At 46.9% G+C, this 25,794-nt stretch overlaps 1 protein-coding gene across 6 annotated transcripts in view; it reads right to left on the reverse strand.

The window, feature by feature from the left end:
- ETV6 (ETS variant transcription factor 6) overlaps window positions 1-25,794 on the reverse strand; it is a 219,180-nt gene that overhangs the window by 117,865 nt on the left and 75,521 nt on the right. For 3 of the 6 annotated variants that reach the window (XM_015235648.3, XM_072954779.1, XM_072954781.1), the window contains one exon: window positions 6,859-6,988. In XM_015235648.3, coding sequence (XP_015091134.1) covers window positions 6,859-6,988 — 130 coding nt within the window. Of the gene's footprint in view, window positions 1-6,858; window positions 6,989-12,148; window positions 12,326-25,794 lie in introns of all 6 variants that reach the window. The other 3 variants (XM_072954782.1, XM_072954780.1, XM_031670662.2) reach the window with 2 other exon arrangements.

Raw genomic sequence — 25,794 nt, forward strand, 5'->3', positions numbered from 1 at the left:
CTGTGTAGATACGAGGGAGGCTGACCACAGAACTCACGGAGAGGGAGCCCTCAGTCTGCTGAGCCCTAATACACCAAGGGGAAGACCACGGCGGTACGGATGGCTGAGAAAACCCTAGGGGAGACAGGAGAGAGGACACAGAAGAAATGAAAATATCACTTCTAATTTCCTGTTGTTCAAGACTATTCAGAGAACTGGCTGGTTCCTGTTGGCTTTTCTTTTTCAGTGGTGCTGTGGCTTAATCTGTCAAACTTTCAATATTGGGTATTGAAAGTATTGGAGCTGGGCATCTCAGGGCTCAAGGAAATAAGCCACAGCAGCAGGTTGGGACAAGCCCCAGGGCCAGTAGCTTCCAAAGGTCTACTTCAGAATTGCAAGGAAAGTCACAGCCCCTCCCACCCCCCCGACTCCTCGCCGGATCAGAGCCACTTGGTCAGAGCGTTTGCCAGAGGAACTGCCTTAAATGTACACAGAGCGCACAGCATGAAATGTGAAGCGAAAGAAAAGGTCAATAGACCTCTAGTTATATATTAAAAAAAAAAAGACATCTATAAATAGCTGCATTTATTGAAGCTGCTTCCTTATCAGGAAGCATGGAGCTAGGAATTAACGTCTGCCTGCATCGGAAATTCTTGCCGAGAGCAAACCCAAAAAGGAAATTTCCCTTCCAAAGCATCCTGGCTATTCTGCTGCGGCCTGTTTTTTCTCTTTGTGTTCTTTGAAGCTGCTACCCAGGGCCCTGGTACAGCTGCCTGGGCGGCTGGAAAAGCAAAAAGCCTTCGAGCATTTGCAAGTAAAAAGCAGAGGCCCGCAAGGAAGGCTTGAGGGGAACAAAACAGAAAATGCTGGTGGCGGGCTGTCTTTGTTAGAAGTCATGCCTGCTTTGTCAAGATGCAGAGCATGAAATCTCCTGCCCCGTGTCCTTGCCTCAACTCTGCTGGTGATGTCACGACACGTCACAGGCAGCTGAGCGAGGAGAGGCCACTCTCGGAGTTCTGACAAAGGCAGAGGACGGGGAGGATCTGCTAGGTCTGCAGGGGTGGGTGAGGAGGGTTGGAAAAAGAGCTGATGGATTCGGGCAAGGCTGGGGCGGTAAACAGTTCCGGGCCGAGGTACAGGTGTGGTGTGGGGGGTAGAGACCCTGGAGCAGAACCAAGTTCCCAGAAACCAGAGTCAGGAAATAGAGCTCATTTCCACTGTCACTTAGGGAAATCGGCTTCAATACGTGCTGACAGAACTCCAGGCCTTTTCTTTAACAGAACCAGCAAGCACATCCATGCTGCCCTTGGCCCTTGGCAGGGAGGACGCACCCCCTGAACAGGTGACTTACCAGCTGTGGAAACTGAAACAGAGCCCTCGTGAGCAACTGGCCGCTGTTCGCCAGGCAGGGTGCCAGGTGCTCCGCACGCATCGGCTCTGATGCTTCTAAGAAACCCTCGCCAGTCGGTGTATCATGATATGTGCATCTGAGACAGGCGAACCCATCTCGCAAGCAGAGGGAGGCAGCCCCGGCGTGCAGGCCTGAGCAGGCCTGTCCCACCCCAAGTCCTTTCTGTTGCCTGCTTTCACATCTGGAAACTCGGGAAGAGCGGGGGGACCGGCTCCCAGGAGGTCACCTCTGGTGAAATGCCAGGGAATAGGGGGACAGGCTGGCCATCGCGGTCCTGGTTGCAGAGAGACCCTGACCTTCAACCTGGGCTCACAAAAGAGGAGTCAGGGAGGAGCGGTAGAAATGGGTATACAAAACTGGAACGATTATCCACAGCGACAGGCTCTGTTCCTGACAGAAGCCAGCCCGCTGGAGAGTCAGCACAGACGAGTGGCCAAGTGCATTAGCAGGGCCTCAGCGGCCCCCAGTCCCTGCACCTGTGACTGCCCGACTCCTGCAACAGTCAGCAGGTCTGTACTTTCAAGTCCGTGAGACTGCCATGATGTTTCCTCCTAAGAAGGCCAAATGGTGCCTTCTGAACTTGAAGCCACTTTCAATTCTAAAGTAGGGTTAGCAATACCTACTCTTAGGACTGCTGCAGGATTAAGCGAGACCCTATATGTGAACCCGTGTGGTTACTTATAATGATATAAAACACCAGCCATGATTACCTTTAACCCCCATTTTGGCCTCTTCTTTGGGAGCAGAAAGAACGTGAAAGTGTACGCAGTGGAGGGTGGCCCCGGCCCCCGCGCCTCCTTTCGCCACCCTGGCTCCGACACAGCTGTGCTCGTCACATGCCTGTCTTAAAGCCAGTCACTCTGCTGAGAGTGCAAAATCGCCAGGGGGGTGAGCAGCGAGGTAACGTTTCCAAAGACGGGCATTACACACACGAGGAGGAGCAGTAATGTAAGAATTCTGAAAGATGCACCAGGAAGGGAAGTAGAGCCAAGGGACTATTTCTGGTGTCCGGACGCTAGAAAACTCTGAGCCACCACGACGGCTGTATATTAACCTGCAGCACCATAAACTGTAATCCTATTAAATGTGATGAATGAGTCCTAGGTTCCGAATTTAAATACCAATTTGCAGGAATTTCAGGAGGGCAAACTGGCACCACAAAATGGAAAGCTGTGGGCACAATGTCACCCTGTGATTCAAAGCAATTAGGTTGAAGAAATGTGACATGATTACGTTAAAAGGCATTTCATAAAGACGAGGCACTCAGTGATCTACACTCTGCCCTGTACGTCTGAAGTATGCTCGCTGTGATCACGTGGGCAGCCCTGAACATCACAGTTGGAGGCGGAGTAATTCACAGGGCTGAGGTCAGCTCGTGAGGTACCTGTGGCTGCCCCCTGGGCACCCACCACCCATGAATTTAGAAAAAGTGGCCCCTAGGCAGACAGATAAGAAGTCTCTCCTTCACACCCCAGGAGGCCTCCCACTGTTCAGAGAATCAAGAGTGACCTTGAAAAAGGCAGTCTTGGGGGTGGCTGGGGGTGCGGTCCATGGTTCTGTAAATATTTTCAAGGTACAGGATGAAAGGCTGATGTTCCCTTTAAAGAATGAACTTTCCGTTTTCACCTACCTGCTCTAATTGTCACACTTCACCTCTTCTGCCCTCAAGCTTTAGGAAAAAAAAAATTCAGTACCCTACATGGAAGAAGGGGGAGAAAAAAGAGATCTTTCTGTCTTTTCAATAAACATATTGTGCTTGCTCTCCTGGTGGAACAGGGAAGTTTGCGGAAGCTGCCGCAGGACTCCGAGAGGCCACTGAGGAGGCCAGACCAGGTGGCATGGGGCAGGCCCTTCTCCCCAGGGCGCTCCTCCTCTCCTGGGCCCAGACTGCCCCGGCCTGTCCCTTTCAAGTCCTCTAGAATCACCACTTAACACTTTGCCCCAATTATCACCTAGTATTTTCTTTTTTTATCACAGTCAAGGAAGAGGAAAAGTCCTCACTTTCTCCTTCTCAATAGTTCACTAATTTGTCACACTGCGTCTTCAGTTTGGCTATAGCTCTGTGTTTGCAGAACAAAATGGTGAGAACCCCACAGCACGAGAACCTTAAACATTATGCTCCCCACCTTCCACACCTCGTCCCTTGCAACCAAGAAAGGCTGTATTTTGATTTCAGAATAAAAGGAGAAAAAGAAAGAGTTAAGAGAGAGAGGGTTTATCTGGAGATCAATGAGGACAAAGGGTGAAAAGAAGCCACTCTGGGGCATACCAGTCTGGTGAGTATCTCTTTAAAACAAGCAGCTAAAAATGCTTTCAACATAGCAATACCATAAATGTCCTGCGCTGTCTTGGCTTTCGGATTCTTCCCCGTACTTTCCATGAGCATTCCACTGGGAACTGTCTGGAATCCCAGATTAAAACAGCAATAACCCAATTCCCTGGTTAGAATATTTATTTTCTTTTAGGTTTGGAAACCCAGCTGGGATGCATCCTCAAGTGCACGGCACAGCCTCCACCACCCGAGGGGCTACAGGAGCCGTTTCTCAAACAGCACGATGGGCAGGCGAGCCCTGGAACAGGAGAGGGAGGAGGGCGGCTCAGTCTCCCTGGAAAGCCCCAGCTGAGGACAAACAGCAGGAGCCTGGGAACCTCCACTTTCAGAGGATTCATTCCAGATGTGGGAACCAGTGGTGTCACCACATGGCTGATGCAGATTCCAAGGAGGTCTCTCCAGTCAGGCTGCCAGAGAGCAGCATTCAGGCAGAAGCATCATCACCACCCTGACCTGAATCCATAATCTAACAACTGATTATGTTCCAAGGTCCGCAGGAATGTGCTACAGTTCTGTATCTGATAATTCCCTATGTGGGTATCCATCTACTCATCCATCCACCCAAGAGAGATATGCAAACTATTCAACAACTGATCCACCAGTTAGAGCAGATTCTAGCCAGAAACCAGTGCAATGGCCACATCCATGAGCACAGGCTAAGTGTCAGCCTGAATCCATCCATCCATCCATCCATCCATCCATCCAAAAAGTACTCATTAAACACACATACACCATAGCCTAACAGACAAGAGCCTAGGCTCCGGACTTAGACAAAACTCACTTTGAATCCTAACGCTATCTCCCACCAACTGTGTGACCTTGGCAGGTTACTTAAATTCTCTAAGCCCTAAATTCCTTTTGTGTGACATGGACAGAAAAAGATTATCTACCTTCCAAGTCCTGCTGTGAGAATTAAATCAACTCATTCACATAAAGAACTTCACGCGGCGCCTGGTACGGAGTCATCCCACAATAAATGCTCGTTATTACGGCTGTGCGCTCGGGACACGGCAGGGCCTGGCAGGACAGCGGGGAAGCGGGGCAGCTGTGACTCAATGAGGAAATTGTCTACTCCAGAAAAAAATGAAAGCACTGGGACAGAAGAAACAGTTCCAAGTAGGGAGAATGATGTCTTAGGTGAGATCACCATTTCTGCAAGTGCAGAGGGCTCTTAAACATCCTCTTGTCCAACCGCAGTTTAGGTAGGAAGACGGAGGATTACGAGGACTGACTCACAGTCAGGCAGCTAGTCTAACAGCAGAAGCACTTCAGAATCAAGATCTCCTGGCTGCTGGCTGGTTGTGTTTGTCAGCTTTGCCATGATAACTGTTTATGGAGATGCAGTTCTATGGTAAAAGGGCTTACCTATGGACAGTCCTCCAAGACGAACCATGAGTCAGAGCCTTCCTGGGGGGGCATGTGTCAAAGTGCAGAAATCAAGAGACATGAAAGAGACCTCAGCCTAGTTGGGACAAGTGTTCATAATATTCTCCCCCTCTTTATGGAGACTTCAAGCTCCCCAAGGGCAAGAGGTTGGGTCTGCTTTGTTCACTTCTGCACCCTCAGCATCCAGAAAAGCACCTGGAACAGCATAGGTAATCAGTAACTTGTTTGTTGAATGAATAAACGAATGAGATTAGGTAGCAGGAGGGCTTGGCCTGAGTATGTTCCTTCCTGAAGTGAGCACACCGGTCATAGGACAGCTTCTGGAGGAAAACAGGCTGTGCCCTGGCTGTGGTCTGTCTTCCAGTCTGGCTGCTCCAATGGGACCACAACCCTCCAGTTTACTGAGGACAACTGTGAGCACAATAGTGACCCAGGCATCTTTTCGGTCCCAATCTTTCTGTTAAAAGTTCATCGTGGAGGAGACGGTAGACTGAAGCTGGAATGTGCTGACCACAGTATGTACCAACTTTGTAAATACTGATGGACACAGCAAGCTGGGGGAGGGGGGAAGGATTCTCATGGTCCCCACCCAACTCCCTGCAGAAATCTCAGCCAGCATCCTCCCCATGGGGGAGAAGGGATTCACCACCCATATCCTCCCAGTACCTCCCAGCATCACAGTCATCTGATCCACTGAATTATCACACACAGAGAAAAGAGAAGCCTGCATCCTTGGTCTCCCACTATTCCTGGTTTCAGCAAATTTCTGGTTTCTGAGGAGGGGTGGACCAAGAGGAGCGGGATAGCCAGGGGAGTGTGATCACACCAGAGATGGCAAGTATAACCGCGCCACTGTGTAAGTCATGACGAATCAACGAGGGAAGGGCCACGGTGACCCGCAGTGTCCTCCATAACTGAGACTTGTGCCCTAAGGAGGACAGTCAAGCCAGAGAACCTGGCGTTTTTTGGACACTGTGACCAGGGTGGGATCAGGTGATTCGTTCTCCCCGGCTGCACCTAGCACACTGGGTCATCTGGGCCGGGTGGCAGCACAGGAAAGAGAGACACAAAGGAAAGGACAGGTGTCGTGTGCTCTGGAGCCCGGCCCTGGCAGCACAAGCGCCTTCGCCCTGACGTCCGGCCAAGTCACAGCTGAGGATCAGCCAGGGGAGGTGGTAGAGGCGAGGGGCGGAGATGGCCTGGGAGGGGGAGGGCAACGAGGGCACGAGAGAGGGGGGCGCGGCAGAGGAGGGGGAGAGACAGGCCCTCCGTAGGGGTACGCTGGAGAGCAGCCGGCATGGAGGAAGCGGGAGGGGAAGGCCCTGTGCAGAAAGGACGGGCAGGCAGCAAAGGGCAGAGCGGGGAGAGAGTCTGACCCCAAACCTGTGCAAAACTGAGGGGCTCTGACGGGGAGTAAGTGTGAACTTAGGAGGACAAACGTTCCCCCCAATCCACCTCACCTCTTAGGCCATTCAGTGGACCTTAGATTGCCCATGTTCAGATATGGGGGTGGCAGGTCAAGGTCAGAGAGGAAATGAACACACAGAGAAACAAGGGTCAGGAATCTCATGCTTTTCAAAGCCATTCTGGGGTGTGTGGGGGCAAACGACGCCAAAGCAGCTTCTGGAAGTCGCGTGAATGCCATCTCGGAGCGTGCCCCTGCCCCGCCTCCCCAACCCGGCGCGGTCGATCGTTCCGTCCAGCCAGCCCGTCCACCCCGCCGTCCATCCCCAGACGTGCGAACACTCACGCAGGTGCGCGGGCAGGCGGATCGAGTCCTCCTCCATCCTGAGCGCTCGGGGCACTGGCACATGTAGCGGCGTCGAGGCAGCGTAGCTGGGCACCGGGCTCTCGGGGGGTGTGTATGAAATTCGTTCCTGCTGTTAAACAGAAGGGCAGCAAGAGGGGAGGGGGGAAAAGACAATGAAAGCCTGGAACTGAGGTGTGACATCCTCACCTACCACTATTTGGTGTTCGTGCCTTATTAAAGACAGTTTCGAAATCTGATCCAGATGGTTTTAACTAAGTTTCCAGATTACTGGAGATGAGGAAAATATACTGAGTTTTGAAAACTTTTGGTAAGCCTCTCTTAGACTTCTTATGTACTTTTAAATATACAAAATCCTAAAAAAATTCTAAATAGGAACTTAATGCCTAGTATAAGACACTTGGCTTCCGATTTTGATGCACTATTTCATAAACACTTAAGAAATTAACTTCAATTATAAGTAAACACCTGAGTTATCAAAAAGCCAGTTTATTAAACATTTTATATTTGAGTTTTCTGTAAGTTTTGAAAATTTTATAGATTAAATCACAACAGTTGTTGGTGGCTGTAGTTTCACAGTAGTCCTTTTCCCTCCTAACGAACTGAGAAAATTCAGCTTTCTTCTGACATTTACTACCACTCCCCCCCCCATTTCCCCCACCTACTGATTTATTTCACTGCCTAATCTTTGGACAGTAAATGATCAGTTTCAATACTGCTGATCAAACACCATGGTTACATTATTTCTTATTTCTGCCATACATTTGTTGTGGCTTGTTTTCTGCTTTTAAACTACAACTGTAATAAAATCAATGTATTTCCAAAAAAAAGGTGGGGGTGGGGTGGTTGAGTGCCGGCTGAGCCAGGCTGCACAGGGCTGCCTGCCCCCTGTCTAGATACTCTGTGCGGCTGTCTTTCAGATCACTGGCATTTGGGATTTATAACAAAGCTCTGGAAAGGTTTGGAATGGGGCTTTTCCTCTGGGCTTGGGTCGACAGGTGTCCATTTTTCTCCTCTCTATACTGGTGGTTTGCTCAAGTAAAACAGGGAGGCAAGACCAAGGGAATGAAACAACATGTCCAAAAGAATGGCTTTAAAGACTCCTCTCTCAAAAATTACTCTTCCCAGTCACATAATTAACGCCGCCAATACATTAAAACCACGTTTCCTCTTCTCTGGCAATATCCCCAGCTTCTAAATCAAAGTAGGATTCCATACTCAGATCCAACCAGAGATGAGCTCAAAGTGGTTTCTAAGCTCTAGGCTGAGTCAATAAATCTACACCAGCAAGAATGTTTCCATCATTCCACAAACACCACCACCAGAAATCTCCAGTGTTTCATTTTCCCGTTCATCACAGGGAACTATCTGCAACATCAACAGGTATCTCCCCGTCCCTTCATCTTCCATCTCAGAGTCAGTACTCAAAGAAGGATCTGTGTTTAAGGAAGTACTGTTTAAGTGAAGATACTTACTCAGCTGACAAGGAGAGGCAGAGGAAGGAGTCGGCACATGCCCGGCTTAGACTTAAACAGGCAGCATTTGTTAGACCAATGAAAACAACCGGATGGGATGGGAAGGCTTATTATTAGTTTTACGTTAAAACACGGCGAATAATGGCAAAAACAACAACAAAAACTCCAGCTATTGTGCTCAGCAGCAATTTGCATCCTAGACCCACATATCAACTAGTTTGACTTGCAGTCCATACATAAACATAACTTGTTAAGTTACTGTGGATTAACTGGGCAGAGTAAAGCGAGACGCACACGGTCCAAACATAAATTGGGGGGGGGGAGATCAGTGAGATGCTATCATGAAAACAAAAATCATGAGCAAAAGAAAAACCACAGATTAAAATAAAGTGAAGAGGGTGTTTACATTCTGGAAAGAGCTCGCTAACATTTTATACTCCATCAAATATGCAAAGGGAAGCAGGGGGGTCCCCCAGCCCTGTCACCAAACTGAAGCTTGTCTTTTGCTCATAACCTGGAAAGTTTGGCGGTTGTGGTAGGAAGTTTCGATTTTAAATGTATGTATATGGATTTCTGTAATTTCCGAATGGAATTGCTATACCTTCCCTGAGGCATCCTCCCCAGCAAGTAGGGCAATTTGGGATATTTCTGTTTGAACATCATTCTAAAGTTTCCTGGTGAATTTCTTAATTAAGGGCAGATGCACACACCCTTGATTTTATTTCTGGATCCATCAAGATGCCCTGTGAAAGGTCACCCAGAGGCAAAACCTTCAACTTCACTTTTCTTGAACTTTACCAAACCTCACACATATTTTGAGCAACTTTAACTCAAGGATGAGTTACATTTTCGGAGTTTGGTTTGGGGTTTTTGAGGTGAAAAAGGCAAAGGCATAAACACACATGTGGGAAACATACCAAATCTGTTTAGGGGGTTTTCAGGGTGAGACAGGCTTTTTAAACACTTGAAACAGAGTCTGTTTTTTCTAGTTGAACAAATTCTCCACACACTTCAACCCTCAAATATAACCCTCCCCACTGCCCCTTCCCAATATATGTCTAGATATCTTATCTACCGTTAACTTTATTCCCAGAAATAGCTTTCTGTTTTGTTAGGGTTTTTGCAGAAGTGAAACTGTTGATGAAGAAAATACGGTGCAGCCAGAGATGCACGACATGAGTGCAAGACAAAAAAAAAAAAAAAGGATGGCATTTCTTAAGATGGTGACTTTCTCTTAGAGCAAGGAGAAACTTCCGAAATCCTGTAATGAGTCCCTGGGAGGGAGGGGTCACCTGATCAGAGCTCCCCTCACCTTCACCAACTCCATAAGGGACAAGTTGGGGGAGACCCAGCCCTCAAGGCTTTTTCACTTTATTTCTTGGGAAACAGACCCCCAGCCAGCTGATAAAGAGCCAAGCTAGGGATCACCTTTAAAACGTATATATTCTGACTTGCTAAATTGTCACTGTGTTGTACCTTCATTCCACTGTAATTTCTTGGGAAGCAGCCTGCTGTGTGGCTGCTTTTGTGCGTGGTTCCCTGTCCTTACCCGGAAGTACCACACTTGGGTGCCTGCCCTCGGATTTTCTGCCACCCACCCCCCATGTCCAAACAATTCTAGATGAAGACAATCCTGCTATTTCATGATGAAACCTGTAAAAAGAAGGCCCAAGATTGAGTGACTGTGAACTCTGAACGCTCTTGGCGATGGTTTCCACTCAGCAATATTGCGACGTCATAAGCTTGAGGTGGGAAGCTCTTTTCCAACGTTCAGTGAAGAGCTTTGTCAGTAACAGAGGGGACCTTGACCAAGAGGGGGAAAAGCAAAATGTGCTCCTAGGGCCTCAAGCAATTTGCTAGGGGCCATTTCATACCTACTGTGACCCTGGTTCAGTGGTCAGCAGAGCAGTCCGGGGACCCCAGAAAGGATGTGGTCCAGTGTGGGGGCTCCTTTCCGAGGGAATCCCACACCACAGACTTATCTCCTTTGTCTCTCTTTTTGTTAATCTCTAGGGCGAGTCACGTGGTCCTCTTTTTAAGATCTATTCTTCTAACCATGCATGTCCTTAACCTCCACCGTGACACAATCGGCGGACTCTCAGCAGTCAGAAGTATGATATGAACACATCACTACCTCCAATGGACACATCCAGACAAGGAGGCAGAAAGAGACTAACGTCCAATTCCGCCGAGTAAAGGAAACGTCTTTATTCTCACAGTTGCTCCTCTTGTCCAACCCCCGGAAAGGGAAGGGGGTACCCATTAAAGCTCACTCACTTCTAGAGCAAACTGTCAGTCAGATGAAAACCAGAGGTGTTTTATTTTAACATTACAGAGGGGAATAACAATTTCCCCAAGAGGATTATAACCACTGCTCTAATTAAATTAAAATGCTGCAGACAGTGGTATTAATGCATTCAAGTGTTGTTCGGGGGGAGGGGTACACTGATGGCAGAGGTCAATGATGGGACTTAAAAATGCTGTGATGTAGTTCCATTATTGTTTAGATGCTGAAAAAGTAAAACATGCTGCTCTTAAATGTGCAGACACAACCTATCAAACCAACCGGCGGAACAAAAGGAGGCACGGACACTTCTAGGGCCGACTGTAGTACCTCTGAGAAGGGGAGGGGTGGTTGGAAGAGCAGCACCAAGCTCTGAAAAGAGAAAATATGCTAAAAATAGTTTTAGGCAAAGGATGAAATGTAAATGTTACTAACCAGTCTAGAAAGCTTAAAAAAAATTAAATGGAATATGGAGGAGGGTTGCTACAAGCACGCTGTGGAAATACTCCCTCTCCTCACCGTTCCCTGACCGTGAAGGGGTCAGAAGGTACCCATCCAATTCTGCTCGTTTTTAAACTGGCTGCTTAGAACCTGTGACTGTTGCGTAGACCAAGCTTGTACGTTTCATGTTCAGGAGGAGAGCAGTGTTTTCTCCCCCTAAGCCTCGCCCCATGGCTGCATCTTACAGACTAGAAGAGTTAAACACTGAACATTCCTATTACCAAAAAATGTCTTTCCTTTTCCAGATTATTCAACTTGGAGGGTCTATAAATCATGGATATCCCCCTAGCACATTTATGCATTTGTTTTTACGCCATTAATAACTGAAAAAGCTGAGGGGCTGAGACACTTAAGAGCTGATTGCTCATTACATATGAACCTTCTGGAAATCAAGATAAAGCATTTTGGGAATTGAGAAAAACTGAAATACAGTTTGGTTGCATAGTACGCCCCCCATATCTGGGGATTCAACCAACCGCAGGTTAAAAACATTGGGCGGGGGGAGGGAAAAAACAACTTAAGAAAGTTCCAAAAAGCAAAACTTGAATTTGCCACGTGCTGGCAACTATTTACATATCATTTACATTGTATTAGGGACTTTAAGTAATCTTGAGGTGATTTAAAGTACATGGGAGGATGTGCATAAATTATATGCAAAAAACGACAATATTTTATATAAGGGACTTGAGAATCCGTGAATTTGGGTATCCTCAGGGGTCCTGGAACCAATCCCCCACAGATACTGAGGGACAATTGTACTTGGAAAAAGAAAGGTTTACGGGTAGCTTGAAAGATTCCTCATCTGTAAAGCTGAGATGCCTTTGATTCTGGATCTTTTTCCAGAAATAGCCCCCATCCCCACTATGAATGCCAAGATTACCCCAGTGGTGGTTTCTGAAGCCTGCACAGTCTTAAGGACAAAGAGCACCATTTCCAGCGGTGCCCGTGGACCATTTCCCAAGGCACTATGGGAAAAATGCTACAGGTGCCCCTTTCATTCTGCTGTACTTACGTGTCACTTCACCAAACCAGCAACTCAGACAAGACAGGAAACAGCAGGTACCAGAGATACAGCGGTTGTGCTGGTGATACTCGATATTTTGAGGGAAAGATCTCTTTTCCACCCTGCAGGTTTTTAGGAAAGCTGCCCAGGAAAGCTGCTGTGGGTACCACAGCCATCCTCTGTGGACTGAACAGAAGACATCTCTCAGATAGAAAGCTATTTAGTGAGACTTACTAGACTGAAGTCTGAACACGCAATTATTTAAATACACTCTTCAAGCTGCAAAATAATTCAAGGTGGTTCTCGGTAAATAAGCTTCCTTTAACAAGCGAAAGCAACGCACCCCCACAAGACTGAACAAGGCTGCGTTCTGAGCTGCACAGTTTTCTAGTTTTTGGTGTCATGGACCCAAGAACCTAAACTATAACACATCTCAGTGTCCATTTCTTTTGCTTGAAAAACTACATTGAAGAGATTTATGAACCCCAAATGCAGCAAGATCACCTTAAACTTTTCTAAATTGTACACACAGCCATGGTCCAGGACGATTCTGGCATCTCTCCAGAAAGAAACAGTGTCCTTTAGGATCTGGGGTGAGAACAGTATCCCTCAGAGTCTGAGGAAATCAAATAAGAATTCTGAAGCAGAAAACCAGACCCAACAAATCACAGCAGTGAAGCTGTGACGCTATCTTTCCATCCTACGGAGGCTCCAGAAGACATCTAAACCAGCAGCCCAAGTTGGCTTTCCTCTCAGTGTCCAGCTCCCCTCCGGGTGCTGAGTCATTAGAGTTTTATACCCTGACTGGTTTTTGGCCTTCAACACACTTGCAGTAATTTGGGGTGGGGTGGGGGAGTACCGTGTGAAAAGTGGGATGGGTAGGAATTACACTCCTGGTCTCTAGAGCTCCCTCCCTTGGTTATCCAGATGCCCATCAGCCCTGGGGGGCTGGACCCCAAAGACGACACTCACGCTGACATGGGCATCTTCCTAGAAGCCTGGCTTCACCTGTCCAAGAGGACTCTTGCTTTGGACAGTGAAGAAGATGGGTTCAGGACCTGAACCGTGCAGAGTCCTACATACTTAGAACTGAAAGAGACAGTCCTTTCCTCCCCTTCCCAGCCTGCTATATCCTAGAATCAGAAGACAGCATACTGTGTCCGTCAAACAGATCAAAAAGATACACTGAAGTCAAAGCACCTTAAATCTTTCGCCCAGAACTAAGTTATCTTTGCACAACTGGATGAATAAAAAGATGCATTAGCAACAGGCCCTGCAGTCAAGCGTTGCCATAAACGGTCATTACGGTTTTGCTCTTCCTGTGATGGTTATGAAATATTTCAGCACCACTAAGCGTCTCCCAGGAGCCAAGGCCTATACCAGTGTTGCCGATTCTGCCACCGAAAGTCCTAGAATTTCCAAGAGGGCCCCCATATTCAAAACTCCATCTCAGTTTACCCATAAACACATCTGGGTCCTCATACATAAACACTTATACTCCTTAGAACACATGTCCCAATCTTGGTTGACAAATACAGTCACTGCAAGAGCCAGGGAAGGAGGGCATTAAGGGAGCACGTGGAATACACTTCCCATGAAGGCATTTTTATTTCAGACTCACAACAAGCCTGCGAGAAAGGCATCATTACTCCCCATCCACAGGGGGACCCTGGGTCTGAAGATTACCAGGGCTAAGCCCAGGAGACGGCACGGCCAGCAAAAAGAGGAGAAATAAGAAACTACAAGCAAGTAGGGCCAGCCAGGCAACAGAGGATTCACAGCTTACGGGGCATCCCACGAGGTCAGCTCAAACTCATAAGAACAGTGGCAGCTTTGGAATATTTCATCGCTTTGCGCCCTCACCCCTCACAGAATTCCAGCAGGTGCCTGATCACTGGTCACTCAACAGGCCCCTAAGCCAGGGTGCCGACTTTAAGCCCGTTGTTTCTCCTACTGGGAACACAGAAGGAAGAAGTAAGCGCGTTTCGCTGAAGAAAGGGGACTAAATGCAATGTATGAGGGAAGTGCAGGCACGACCCTGAGCCGGGGGAGCCGCCAGAATCCGGCCGGGGGCCCAGCGGGCCCGCGGGGCGCAGTCAGCAGCACCGTCGGGGCATTTAGGGACCGCCTGTGCGTATGAGGACTTCACCTTGCACAGTAATCTCATCCGAGGGAATTTTGAGCAAAACTATGTTCTTTTTTGTCTCTAACATTTTCTTCAACAACCACAGAAACCATTTCCCTTACTCAACGCCTTTCTGTTTATCCAAAGAGCAGCAAATCTGCATGTACTGCCAAGACCCCGGGGGGCCGTGAGAAGGGAAGGCCCATCCAACGGCTGGCCGGTGTCTGTTGATGGGCACACCTGTGTCCCCAGAAGGAGCGAGGCTGCCTCCAGAAATCACAGTGGCCGCCATCCAACAAGGCTCCTCCAACTGTCTGAACATGCACACCGCCCTTCTCCCAAGTGAGGAGTGGGTGATGGAGGCACCAAGGATGCATGTGGCCTGTGGGGGCAAGTGATTTAAAGGATCCTCAAAGATGTCTTCAAATACAGAAGGGCCAGTGTCAGGAAGTGTTAAGGCTTCTCTGTAGCACCTCAGAGGGCAGGACCGGCCCCAGACACCTGTGCGCTAGGAATGTGTCTGGCTTATTGTGCCTCCTAAAGTCGATTTAAGGTGAGGCGAAAGGGGCTCCTGTGCCGGGAAGGAACTCACGGTGCCTTGTAACTAACTCCAAGATGCTACTTCTACATGAGCTGATACCTCCCGGCAAGTCAACGCTTATCAGTTACAGTCAGAGCAGAACAGAGCCGAACAAAACATGAAGACCACAGTCCTCTCCTCCAACAGTCGGTGCCCCGGGTCCGCCGACACGATCTGAGGGTTCCACCCAATACAATCCGAAAAAGCACTAGAATCTACAACTTGGAGCAACTCTTCTGAAGGCAAGCAAGAAACTCAAATAGATTTCTTTATTGTTGTAATTTAAAAATATTTTAATTAAGATCCTTTCCAACCCAGAGAGGCTATGAATTTCTTTCTTTCTTTTTTTCTTCTGAATTTCTTAAATATTTCTGACATGAATAGTAAAGAGAATCCCAAGCTGTGATTCCTTTTCATGCCAGGTTGTGGTTTCCATGGTGGGGGGGGGGGTCTATGCTTGAAGGATGCTCAGCTCATCTGGCTGGGACCCATTGCTGACGTGGGCAAGGTCATGGGCTTTAGACCTGGATGGGAAAATTAAATGCATGCACTCTGTGGCCTAGGTTACACCCTCAATCCCTGCATGGTGTAGCTGACTGCCTTCCCTCAAGGTGGAGATCAGGTGAGCTTGGCAACACATACCACCACTCCTGGGAACCCCTCGAAAGCACACGTCCTACTGATATAGTGGGTCATATCAGTATAAGAAAGGAGGTGTGACTTTATACAGAAGCAGCTGGTGTAAGCTCTAGGAAAAATACAGTCTTGCTCTCAGATTTATCCACAAATGCCTTGTAAGCTTTCCATCACCCTTCTGAAAGAAGGTCACTGAATCCCTTCTTCCTAACTAATTCTAATAGCAGAAGAAACAGGTACTTAAATGAAGAGCGGCTGGTGTCCTGGGCACAGTAAAGGGTGGGCAAGTTTGGATCTAATCAGCTGCCTTCTCCTCCATTAATGCTATTCCCTTTAATGATGTGGCTATTACAGTTAGCCAATCCGCAGTGTCCCTGCCTGGGGCTAACGAGGAATGAACTGAGAGAGTTACTATTCAGTTGTATCAAGGGCGCCATTAGAGCCATTAGAGAGCGCATCTCAATTTCTGCCCCCAAAGGAGAGATACCTTCCAGGCATGTTCTACCTGCCATGTGGCTGCTCTCCCACTGCGATCACGGTGCCTCTGGGTGTGAGCTCCGAGGGACTCAGGGACCATAAGATCTGGGCAGAGGGAAGGACGAGGGTCAGGCTTCTGCAGAGCCGGGAGGCAGAGGACGCCCCAAAGGGATGCTTCGCACCTGTACATTAACCATCTCTTCCTCCTCCCTCCCTTTCCACCTGCCTCTGGTGCCTCGTAAACCTTCTCCCCACTCCCCAAGCAGCTTTCCTCTGTTACAGCCTCACTCTGGGCTTAGCTCGTCTTCATTGCTTTCTTGAATGACTATATCTGGAAGCCTTAGAAAAGGAAGAGAGAGAGAAAGAGAAGCTACTGCTTAAACTCACACCCTCAGCTGGTTGCCGGGGGTGGTTACTCAGACCTCCTTCAAAACGGAAAAGATTTTTTTGCCCTGTGATGTATCTTTATAAAGTGTCTACTGCTTAAATGGACCACATGCCTCCTAAGAAGCACCAGGTTTTAAAGACAGGAGACCAGAGCAAGATTTGCACTTGAGTTCAAATAGGGGTGATCCAGAGACATGCTGACGCAAGTCACTAAAACGGCAGCCCCAGTGATGTCTGCATGTAGTCCCACAGGTCCTGAGTGAACGCAGTCCATTTCCAATAAGCCAGGAGACGCCACATCCCACACACCTCTATCAGTAAGAAAGAAGGCCGGGTTACAACTGCTCCCAGGGTCAAAATGAACAAATTCTCTTGTTTCACACATATCAGATAATTCCTAGGTTGCCTCAGGCTGAGAAAGAAACAGAAATAGAAAAAGCCCTGTAAACTAGACTGAGAGTAACAAGTGCCAATTAGGCCTGGAAAAGATTTCTCTCTCTGGAAAATGTTGACTACCAAAATAATTTTCAGCAAAACCCTGTACGAACACGACACTTAAAAGGCAACCTAAAAGAAGTAAGTCAACATCTCCTCAGAGTTTGCTGTCTGAGAAGCTGGCATTCCAATACCCAACCTTCACCATCACATCGTGTGGTGTGAAAGATAAGTGAGGTGAAATCTATGACACAGTGTGCGTTTCTGGAAACAAAGGCTCTCTGTAAATGCAAGGCATGATGCTGATGAGAGATTTGAAAAGCCCCAAATAAAGCACTATGTTTTATGTATGCCTGAAGAATTAAACCTGTCTTTATGTTGTAGAAATGGCTAATTAACATAATCAAACCCACAAGACAAGATGGACAAAGGTCTCACTCTGTGACCGACTGACTAAGGAATTAGGGCAGAATTTATCTTCTCTGCACCCCCTACCCCAACCCTGCAGCCTCTGTAACCCTAAGAAGTAACCTAGAAACAACCTTGAACATTAATTAAGAGTCACACACCTGCATCTCCTCTTATAGAAAAACTTTTGCAGAAGGAATAACCATCTTGGCAAGTAATTTCGTTTACACTTCGTCAAAAACCATAGAAATTCCCTGATTCTTAGACACACAACTCCTTACAGGAACTCAGAAAAGGCATCTCCCCTTTCACTGTGGTCATGGTTAGAAAGACCAGGGAGGTTTTTTTTTTTTTTTTTTTTTTTTTTAAGGAGACAGCTGCAGCAGTGACTAAGAACAAGTTTCTGCTGACAAGGTGAACAGTACTATGAAAAACGCCACCTGCGGACGAGTAGCATTCTGAAAACTTAATGGCAGGAATGAGAGTGAAATTGACAAGCATGGCGTGTGCGTTCATGACGACAACAGTGATTAACAATATTAAACAGCTTGAAATAATAAAGAAACATGCGTGCACTCTGGTAGCCCTGTTAACACTACTTAATCGTTTATTTTACGTAAGACCCTGTGCCTTCATTAGAACTACTGTGTTCAACAGTACACGAAAAGCATGTTTGATTTCCCGTATACTTCAGGGACTCAGGGTCAGCTAACGATCTGGGAAACACACATTTTCATTCAGATATTCTGAATCTTGGCTGCACAGCAAAATCATCTAAAGAAGCTTTAAGGAAAAAAAAAAATCCCAGTATCCAAGTAAATCAGCCAGGTATCAATACTTTGAAAGCTCTTCAGGGATTCCAATACACTGAGAATCACTATCTTGAATCAAGACACAGGTTAAATGATCATCTTTCCTCTTACTTTTTCAGAAACCTTATTAACCTATTTGCTAATGGTCCTTTCCTCCTGAGTAAACTGCTATTGTTCTGCCTTTAACCCTAAAGCAGAGATTAGCAGTGTAATACGGGAAGTTCCTGAATGATGACTCCCTGACCCACATATGCACAACCGCCCCAGACAGGTGTGTCTGCGGTGGTTCCTCTTCCTTCCCAACTGCCCCTGGAGTTCCCCTCCTCTCCCCTCCATCCCCGGGAGGCCGCCCAGCCCCATTTTCTGCAGCCCCACATGGAGGCTGCATTCTTAGCACTGGCTATACTTGAAGTGAGCAGTGGGAGCAATGCAAGGGTTATGATGGAGGAGCAAGAGGGGAGGAAAACCCGTTCTGCTTCCAGCCCGCCCTCCCTCCCACCCCCTGCCCCTCACCCCTAGAAGGGTCTCTCTGCCTTCATGTGCTCAAGCCCCAGACGACCCTTCTTCTGTGCAAGAATGAACCCACATCCAGTAGCTTGGAGTCTGGGGAGTCTCTTTTCCCAAGGTGGGGTGCATGACCTCCACGATGGCTGTCGAAGTGGACGAGTGGGACACCTCTGTTCCCCAAAGCAACCTTGCTACTAGTAATGAGGTCTTTATAATCTGGAGAAATGTCTTGACCTCCAAGCAGGTGACTTCTTAATAAAATCTTGGAACCCTAAACTAGTGGAAACCTTGAGCCTGCTGAGGTCTTTACCAAGATCGTTGACAGCCCCGCCATTCCATGCTTCTGTGTCTTCCTAACACCCCTAGGAATCACGTCCCCAGAACCAGCACAAAACCCACTTGGCAGATGTAGGAAAGGAGGTGGAAGAGTTAACAAGACTCTTGAACGGATCCCATAACTGCTCTGGAGGGAGCTACCGGTCCTAAACCGAAAGATGTCATCTTTCTCCCACAGTGTTTTGTAAACTCTTGGTCATCAGGATAAAGTCTGTGTCTAAAGTGGCCCTTAAGGGGAGGGGAGCTCACTTAAGAACCTGGCTGATTCATTTATTCATTCCTTGGTAAAAACATTCTCCAAAAAAGCCACTGGAAACCTAAGTCCTTCCAATAAAACAAAAATTTCAACAATTTCCAAGCATCTTGATATTATTAGTATTTTATCTCTTCTTCCTCCAAGCAAAATACAATTCTAAAACAGTGATAGATTTGTGGCATGAAGATGGCTTTATCCTCTGAAACTCACTCAGGTGTTGAAAGTGCTAGAGTGAGTAGTAATTCTCTTTGCATCTTGAGAAAGCAACTTGCAAGCCAAGGTGTAAAGGCACGCCGCAGCATCACCAGCAGAGCCCCACCAGTGGCATCAACAGTTCTAACGCGGAGCCGCCAACAACTGAAATCGACAGGAAGATCTGGAAAGTTTAACCCAAAAGCTGAAATAGGGGCTCTGAAATTCACTTGGAGCTTGTAGGTTTGACACAGGCACTAGATGAGAGCTAGTGTTTCCTTTAATGCCATGTGATTCCTCTTTTGTTGTATTATTTTATATCCCTTGCCACTAGCTAATCAAGTCGACGCTGACAATCACCGGGATTTCTGCCTGAAGAAAGGAGGAAGAACTGAGCAGACACAAGTGACAAGGCACGGATGTCGTATATAATGCTATGTTTTCATGAGAATCAGTGGTTTCTGAGGGGATGAAAAGGCATTTGAAAATCATTCTGATGGACACAAAGCTATCTTCTCAATTTACTTACTTATTAAAACCTATTTTCCAAGCTCCAGTTGTCATAAACCCATATATAAAATACCATAGTAACACAATTGGGAAAACATGTCTCCAGCTTTTGAAGTCTAGCAACTTCCCCTAGAAAATCCTAATCATATTTCCAGTAGATTCTACAAGGCATTATCTAGACTAGCACTGTTGGACAGAAATAGAATGCAAGCCACAGGTCTAGTTTAACATTTTCTAGTTGCCATAGGAAAAAAGACAAAATGAATTTAAATAATATACTACATTTAACCCAACATATCCAAACTATTCTTTCAATGTATAATCAATATATAAAGTTGTTGAGATATATTACTTCTTTTTCATATTAAATTTACTGCCTAATTTCTATTACAGTCTAAATCAGACACTAAATTTTCACTGGAAATACTTGATCTTTTTTTTTTTGACTTTTAATTCAAATTTTTTATGGAGGTACTAGGGATGGAATCCAGGACCTTGTGCATGCTAAGCATGCGCTCTAACCACTGAGCTCTACCCTCATCTGTCTAATAGATTTCACAAAATTTACAGTTGAAAAGGTGAATGCCCATACCCAAGCTGTTCTGAACATACTTTAAAAGATTTTTAATAACTGAATCTAGTACATTTTCTAATTAAAACGGAAATAGGTTAAGAATTCAGTTTCTCTACTGCCCTCACTCACTTCACGAGCCTCACGTTAGCTGCCGGTGACCACACCACACCCTGCAGGTTAAATCCGGGGGCCGTGAGCACCACACAGGGATGAGTGGAGCCACGAGGTGGGAGGTCATCCCACATCCTTCAGAAGTATCCTAAACTCTGGACAGACAATGGCTACAGATGACCCATGTTTCTTTTCCTTCATTTCTCTAAGTGCAACAGTCAGTCATGAGAGTCCTCCAGACTGAGAGCCACTTACAGAGAAGGACAACGGGGCTAGAGGTACCTCCTGCCCCCGTACTCAGAGACGACAGCAGTCAGCAGGAAGAACACAGAGAAGCTTAGGCTCCATCATGTCAAATCTTTCACTTTCTTCTTCTCCATCAATATGTGTCTCTCTTTCTCCCTTTAACGACCTAACCAATTTCCCTGGGAGCTGAAAAACAAGTTCGTTCAGGACGCTACTCTGCAGAGTTTCAGCTCTCCTCCCCAACGCGAATTATCACTGTGCACTGCAACCTTTTCTCATTTGCATCATTCCCAAACTTGGCCACAGTCCTTAGGAGAGGCCCAGAAATACAATCCAACAGCAAGTCCTAAAGCTCTGGGGCACTTGGTTTAACACTAATTATTTCGACCATCCAGAATTTCAAACCATAAAACAGAGGTGTAGTCTTCTCAAAAGATACTGCGCCCCCAGCAGAGGAAAGATGCACCTAATTAGGAGAAAATTAAAGCAGAAGGAAAGCTCTACGTGGAATAAAGACATGATTCAACATCCCTGGAGACCGAGGAGCCTGGGTCTGACCTGCCCTCACCTGTCTGACCCGACTCCACGCAGCAGGCGCAGCGGCTGTCGGAAAGGAACGAGGCTCCCTAGGCTGTGACTGACGCTTCACCCGAAGGACCTTCTTCAACGGAAGAACGTTCCATAAGGACCTTTGATAAGACACATCCCCTCGCCCCATACACTCAGCCTCTTACCAAGACTAACCCTACAGGTTTTAAGCAACTCGTATTTATTCTTTGACCAAGGCTAGTCATCCTTATCTGCTTTTCCCTACTTCCAAGACTAGAAAAAACCCAAGTACGACTCCGAAGAAACAATGCATATTTCCCTGCACTGAGTCTTCCCTCTAAAACTACAAAAACTACCAAAAGAGGGGAGGGCAGACTGGAGTCTCAGTTTCCTAAGCTATAAAATGGAGACAACTGTGCTCACTGATTGATGAGGTTTTGAGTAGATCAATGGAATTAAAATAGGTAAAAAAAGGCCATGCAAACCACATTATTATTCGCACACAGTGGTTTCCATGTCTTTCAGACCAAGGTTCAAAGACTAATGCCGATTCCCACAACCACGCCCTTCATCCAGAGCTAACAATGAAGAATATGCATTATAACCTTTTATATATGAACATTAGACGTTAGATGGTGGGGAACAGAGAACGGGCAGTATTTTCCTTGGTTCAGACTAGAAAAATACATCAGTCTGATTTCCAAGGCTGGTCCTGAGTTGGTTCCACCTAGATTACAGGACCAACACTGAGCAGGTCGGAACCTCCACACGGTCCTGAGAATCCTAAAACCTAAATAAAAATCCCACTCATTTCAAGCCACTGTCAACAAACACCTTCTAGTTCAATAAAGGTGTTTTGAAAACTTCTGTAGGTTTTTAACTCTCATCCTGGCCCAGTGCCTTCAGCAGCCCCTCCCCACCCAGGGACTCAGCTGCGGGGTCCCCAGGGGGGCTCCCTGTCATGCCTCTGGTCGTTGTGGCCCAGGCCAAGTCTCCCAGCTCGTGCTCACTGCCGTCCTCAGCAGACCTTGCCCTTGACTTTGCATCTGGGCCTCGCCTCTGCACAGTTCCTTGTTTCAAGGTTGATGGCTTGCTGGAGCTTGGACTTCCATCTTCCTGTGTCCACGTCCACGGCTGGGGGTCTCTCTCACCTTCACCTGCTTCTCAGACACCCCCAAATGACACTGGAGCCCCAGCCCCTCCCAATGACCCTGGAAGGGAAGGTTGTCATTAGCAGAAAACTTGCTGGAGCGGGGGCTTTGGCTGTCCTTGTACCCAGAGCAGCGCCTGTGGGCTCACAGCCATGATTGGTGCATATTTACCAAATGAATGAATGAGCCTCATTAGATAATCTCACCTAGCACCTTTCTCGATGCCAACACCAACTCATCTTTTGTCCTATGTTTCCCCCGAGGGCCATCGAGTGACTTCTGGACAAAGCCTCAAGTCCAGCTGTCTACACAGAGATCTTGGATGTGTTGCGAGCACTGCCCTTCCCCTGCTCCTCCTTTCCAGGGGACGCACTTCCTGTCCTCTTCCCAGTGAACGTGGCTTGTTTTCGACTGTATTCCAGGTCATTCCGAGTTCCCGGAACATCTTCCCCAGTCACCCCACCTCATCAGCTCCGCCGCCTCTCACACACATACTGTCTAATGCGCTTAGTTACTCCAATGCTGCCATCATTCCTCAAAGACACTCTAGAGACACTCCTCTCAGGAATGCCAGAATCAACCGCAGGTAACAGTTTACTGCTATTTCTTGTATCTGACCAAAAACAGTTTCAAGTTTAGCTTGGAAACCTTACCCACTGGACTTGATACCAAGTGATTTCAGCTATTTCCCAAATTCAGTTCCCATCTCAGGGACCAAAGTTGTTCATTACTCTAATTATCTGTGTCACGTTTCTCTCCCATCTAGATGACAAGAAACTGGGGACACAGATGACATTTGTGCTGTGGACTGCGTCACCCCAAGCATGGTGCCCGATGCATGGCAAATACACAACTAATAACTGGTGAGTGAATGAACAAATGGTCTGAAATGGACACATTGTAACTGACTATACGTCAATTAAAAAAATAAATGATCTGAAAACCTTTCTGAAAGGTTTTTCTTTGATTTAACAGATACATGTCTGGTACTGCTAGGTGCTAAAAATACGGAGATCAGTAAGAAAAAAAATGTCTTCTTTAAGGAGCTTAAAGTCTAGAGGGGGAAAAGAATAAGGAGAAAGAAAAAGAAGGTATCATTTACTGTCAACCCTTATGTGACAGACATACACAACATTTCACTTAAATTTCCCTGCAATCAAAAAAGTATGACATTTAAATCCCCATTTTAAAGACTCAAAAAGTTGGGTTCAGCAACGTTGCACAACTTGCATCATGTTAATAAGTCAGTCTTTGAACCCAGAGCCTATGGACAGTGAGACCTAGGTCCTTTCTTTCTTGACACCAAGCAAGAGCTGTACAAATCAAGTAAATGTTTTGTCTTTCAAGCGACTACTTTTGAAAATCCAGAGAAGACCCATTTACATGGACATCTGGGCACTGGTGAGGGTCCACCCCTTTCTACTCCACCCACGCTACCCTAGAAATCACGTTAGGTGACACACCAACCCTGATCTCACTACGAAGGGCTCCAAAGACCACCTCCCCGAGCCCTCACGCACACGGGCCTCAAGGAGGCAGAGGCTTATTCAGTCAGTGACTCCGGCTCTGTGCCGATGCTGGGGGGATGGTACTTTCAGTAGAAGTTGCCAAATGTTGGTGGACCTACAAATGCCTACGGAGGGCTGGGTGGACCACGCAGCAAATAAACGCTGATACACGTGGAGCTGGAAGGGAGGAGAAGGCTCAGAAGTGGGAACTAGTGTCACCAAAAGGGGCCACCTTTGGGACACGTGCCATCAATGACCACGACATCTTGCCCATTCAGTAGAACATGAGGAATGGGCCCTTTAAAATCTCATTGCAATGCCATTTTAAAGAGATGGAAGGTTTTGTATTGTTATCATAAAAGATGTTAAAATCTAGGGACCAGGCTTCCCTTTCCCTGAGATTTCTTCATTCAGTTCTAAAAATATTTTTGAGCAGACAGGGTGGTGGTAAGAGCGATGGCTCGGAGACACTCAGGCATGTTTTGAATCTTGGCTCCTGCACATACTTCGTGACTCTGCAACGTTACTTAAACTCCCCAAATCTCAGTTTCTTCACCTATATAGTGGGGGTAATGACAGCGCTGGCTCGTTCTAGCTCAAAAGTCTGTGAAGGAGATAATACATGAGAACCCAGCACAGGGCCTGGCGCATAAAAAGCTTAATGAATATCCATGACCAGAACACCTGTGGTAAACCTTCAGGACGTACAGATGGATATGCACACGGATGTGGTGATTTCTGAGATGGCTTGGTGGCTCCATCTCTGGGGGAGGCTCAAGATATCACATAATTACACGGAAGACTGTGTGATAAGACACAGTGGTCATGTAACACTACTGTCCATTGGAGAGTTTGTCACCTTCAAGTGCCTCTGCAAATCACCTGTTTTCCAGCAGGAAAAACAACAGTGGAAAATGGAAATCAAAAGATTCAGTTTCTATAAAGATGCTGCCACAGGCTGAAGTGGCTGCTGGCAGGTCTGCACGTCCTGAGATGAGCAGATAATCCATCTCTCTGGATTGGGCAGATACTCCAGGAGAGAGATTTCAAGGTTCTTTCTGCAACACTGTTACCCACTATTGCCCAAAGAGAAGACATGCCTTTCTTCTCTTGATTAGAATGTGAGTAGCTACCACAGGGGCACCATGTGGTCTGCTGAGCAAAGGTTTCTCTCCTGTCTCTACAAGTATCAGTGCAGGGGGCCATCGCCCAGTGTCAGCTGCCCCTGGGTTTACAGACTAAGTCTTCAGTATCATCGAGCACGGGGTGGGTGGTGTGGGAAGTGCCTGCCTTGCTTTAATCACGAGCACATGTCATTTCTCGCATCGAGGAAACTGACTGCTTCCCCAGTTGGTTCCATAACCACTCAGGGGCAGTGTAGCCTGATGTGAGTTGTCAGGAGGAGGGCCTAGTGTACTTACGCAATCAGGACCCACTCACTGTGCACTTAACTCTTCTCTACTTGTAACATACATCTTGTCTATAACCTCTGAAATTAAACAGAAGGGACAGGATGGAAACAAGGTGATGTGTCAGGCAGCACAGTGAAGGGGAAAAAGCTAAGGACAAAGAAAGAGGTAAATCAAATACATTCAGTGCCTTCTACGTGCCAGACACTTAAGATGGGGTACCTTTCTGTTCCATAAATGAAGAAACCGAGTGTCAGCAAACTTAGAGAAGTCACTTTTCCAATGTCACACAACAAATGAGGCTAGAGTTTGAATCAAGGTATGCCTGATTCCAAAGCCAAGACTCTATACATTTTCTCCCCCAAAATGAGGAGCAAAGATCTTTGGCAAAAGGAAAAGTGGTCCCATAGACTCAGGGAGAAGAGTAAAAAAATATATATTAGAAT

The sequence above is a fragment of the Vicugna pacos genome, chromosome 34, assembly GCF_048564905.1.
Source record: "Vicugna pacos chromosome 34, VicPac4, whole genome shotgun sequence".
NCBI lineage: Eukaryota > Metazoa > Chordata > Mammalia > Artiodactyla > Camelidae > Vicugna > Vicugna pacos.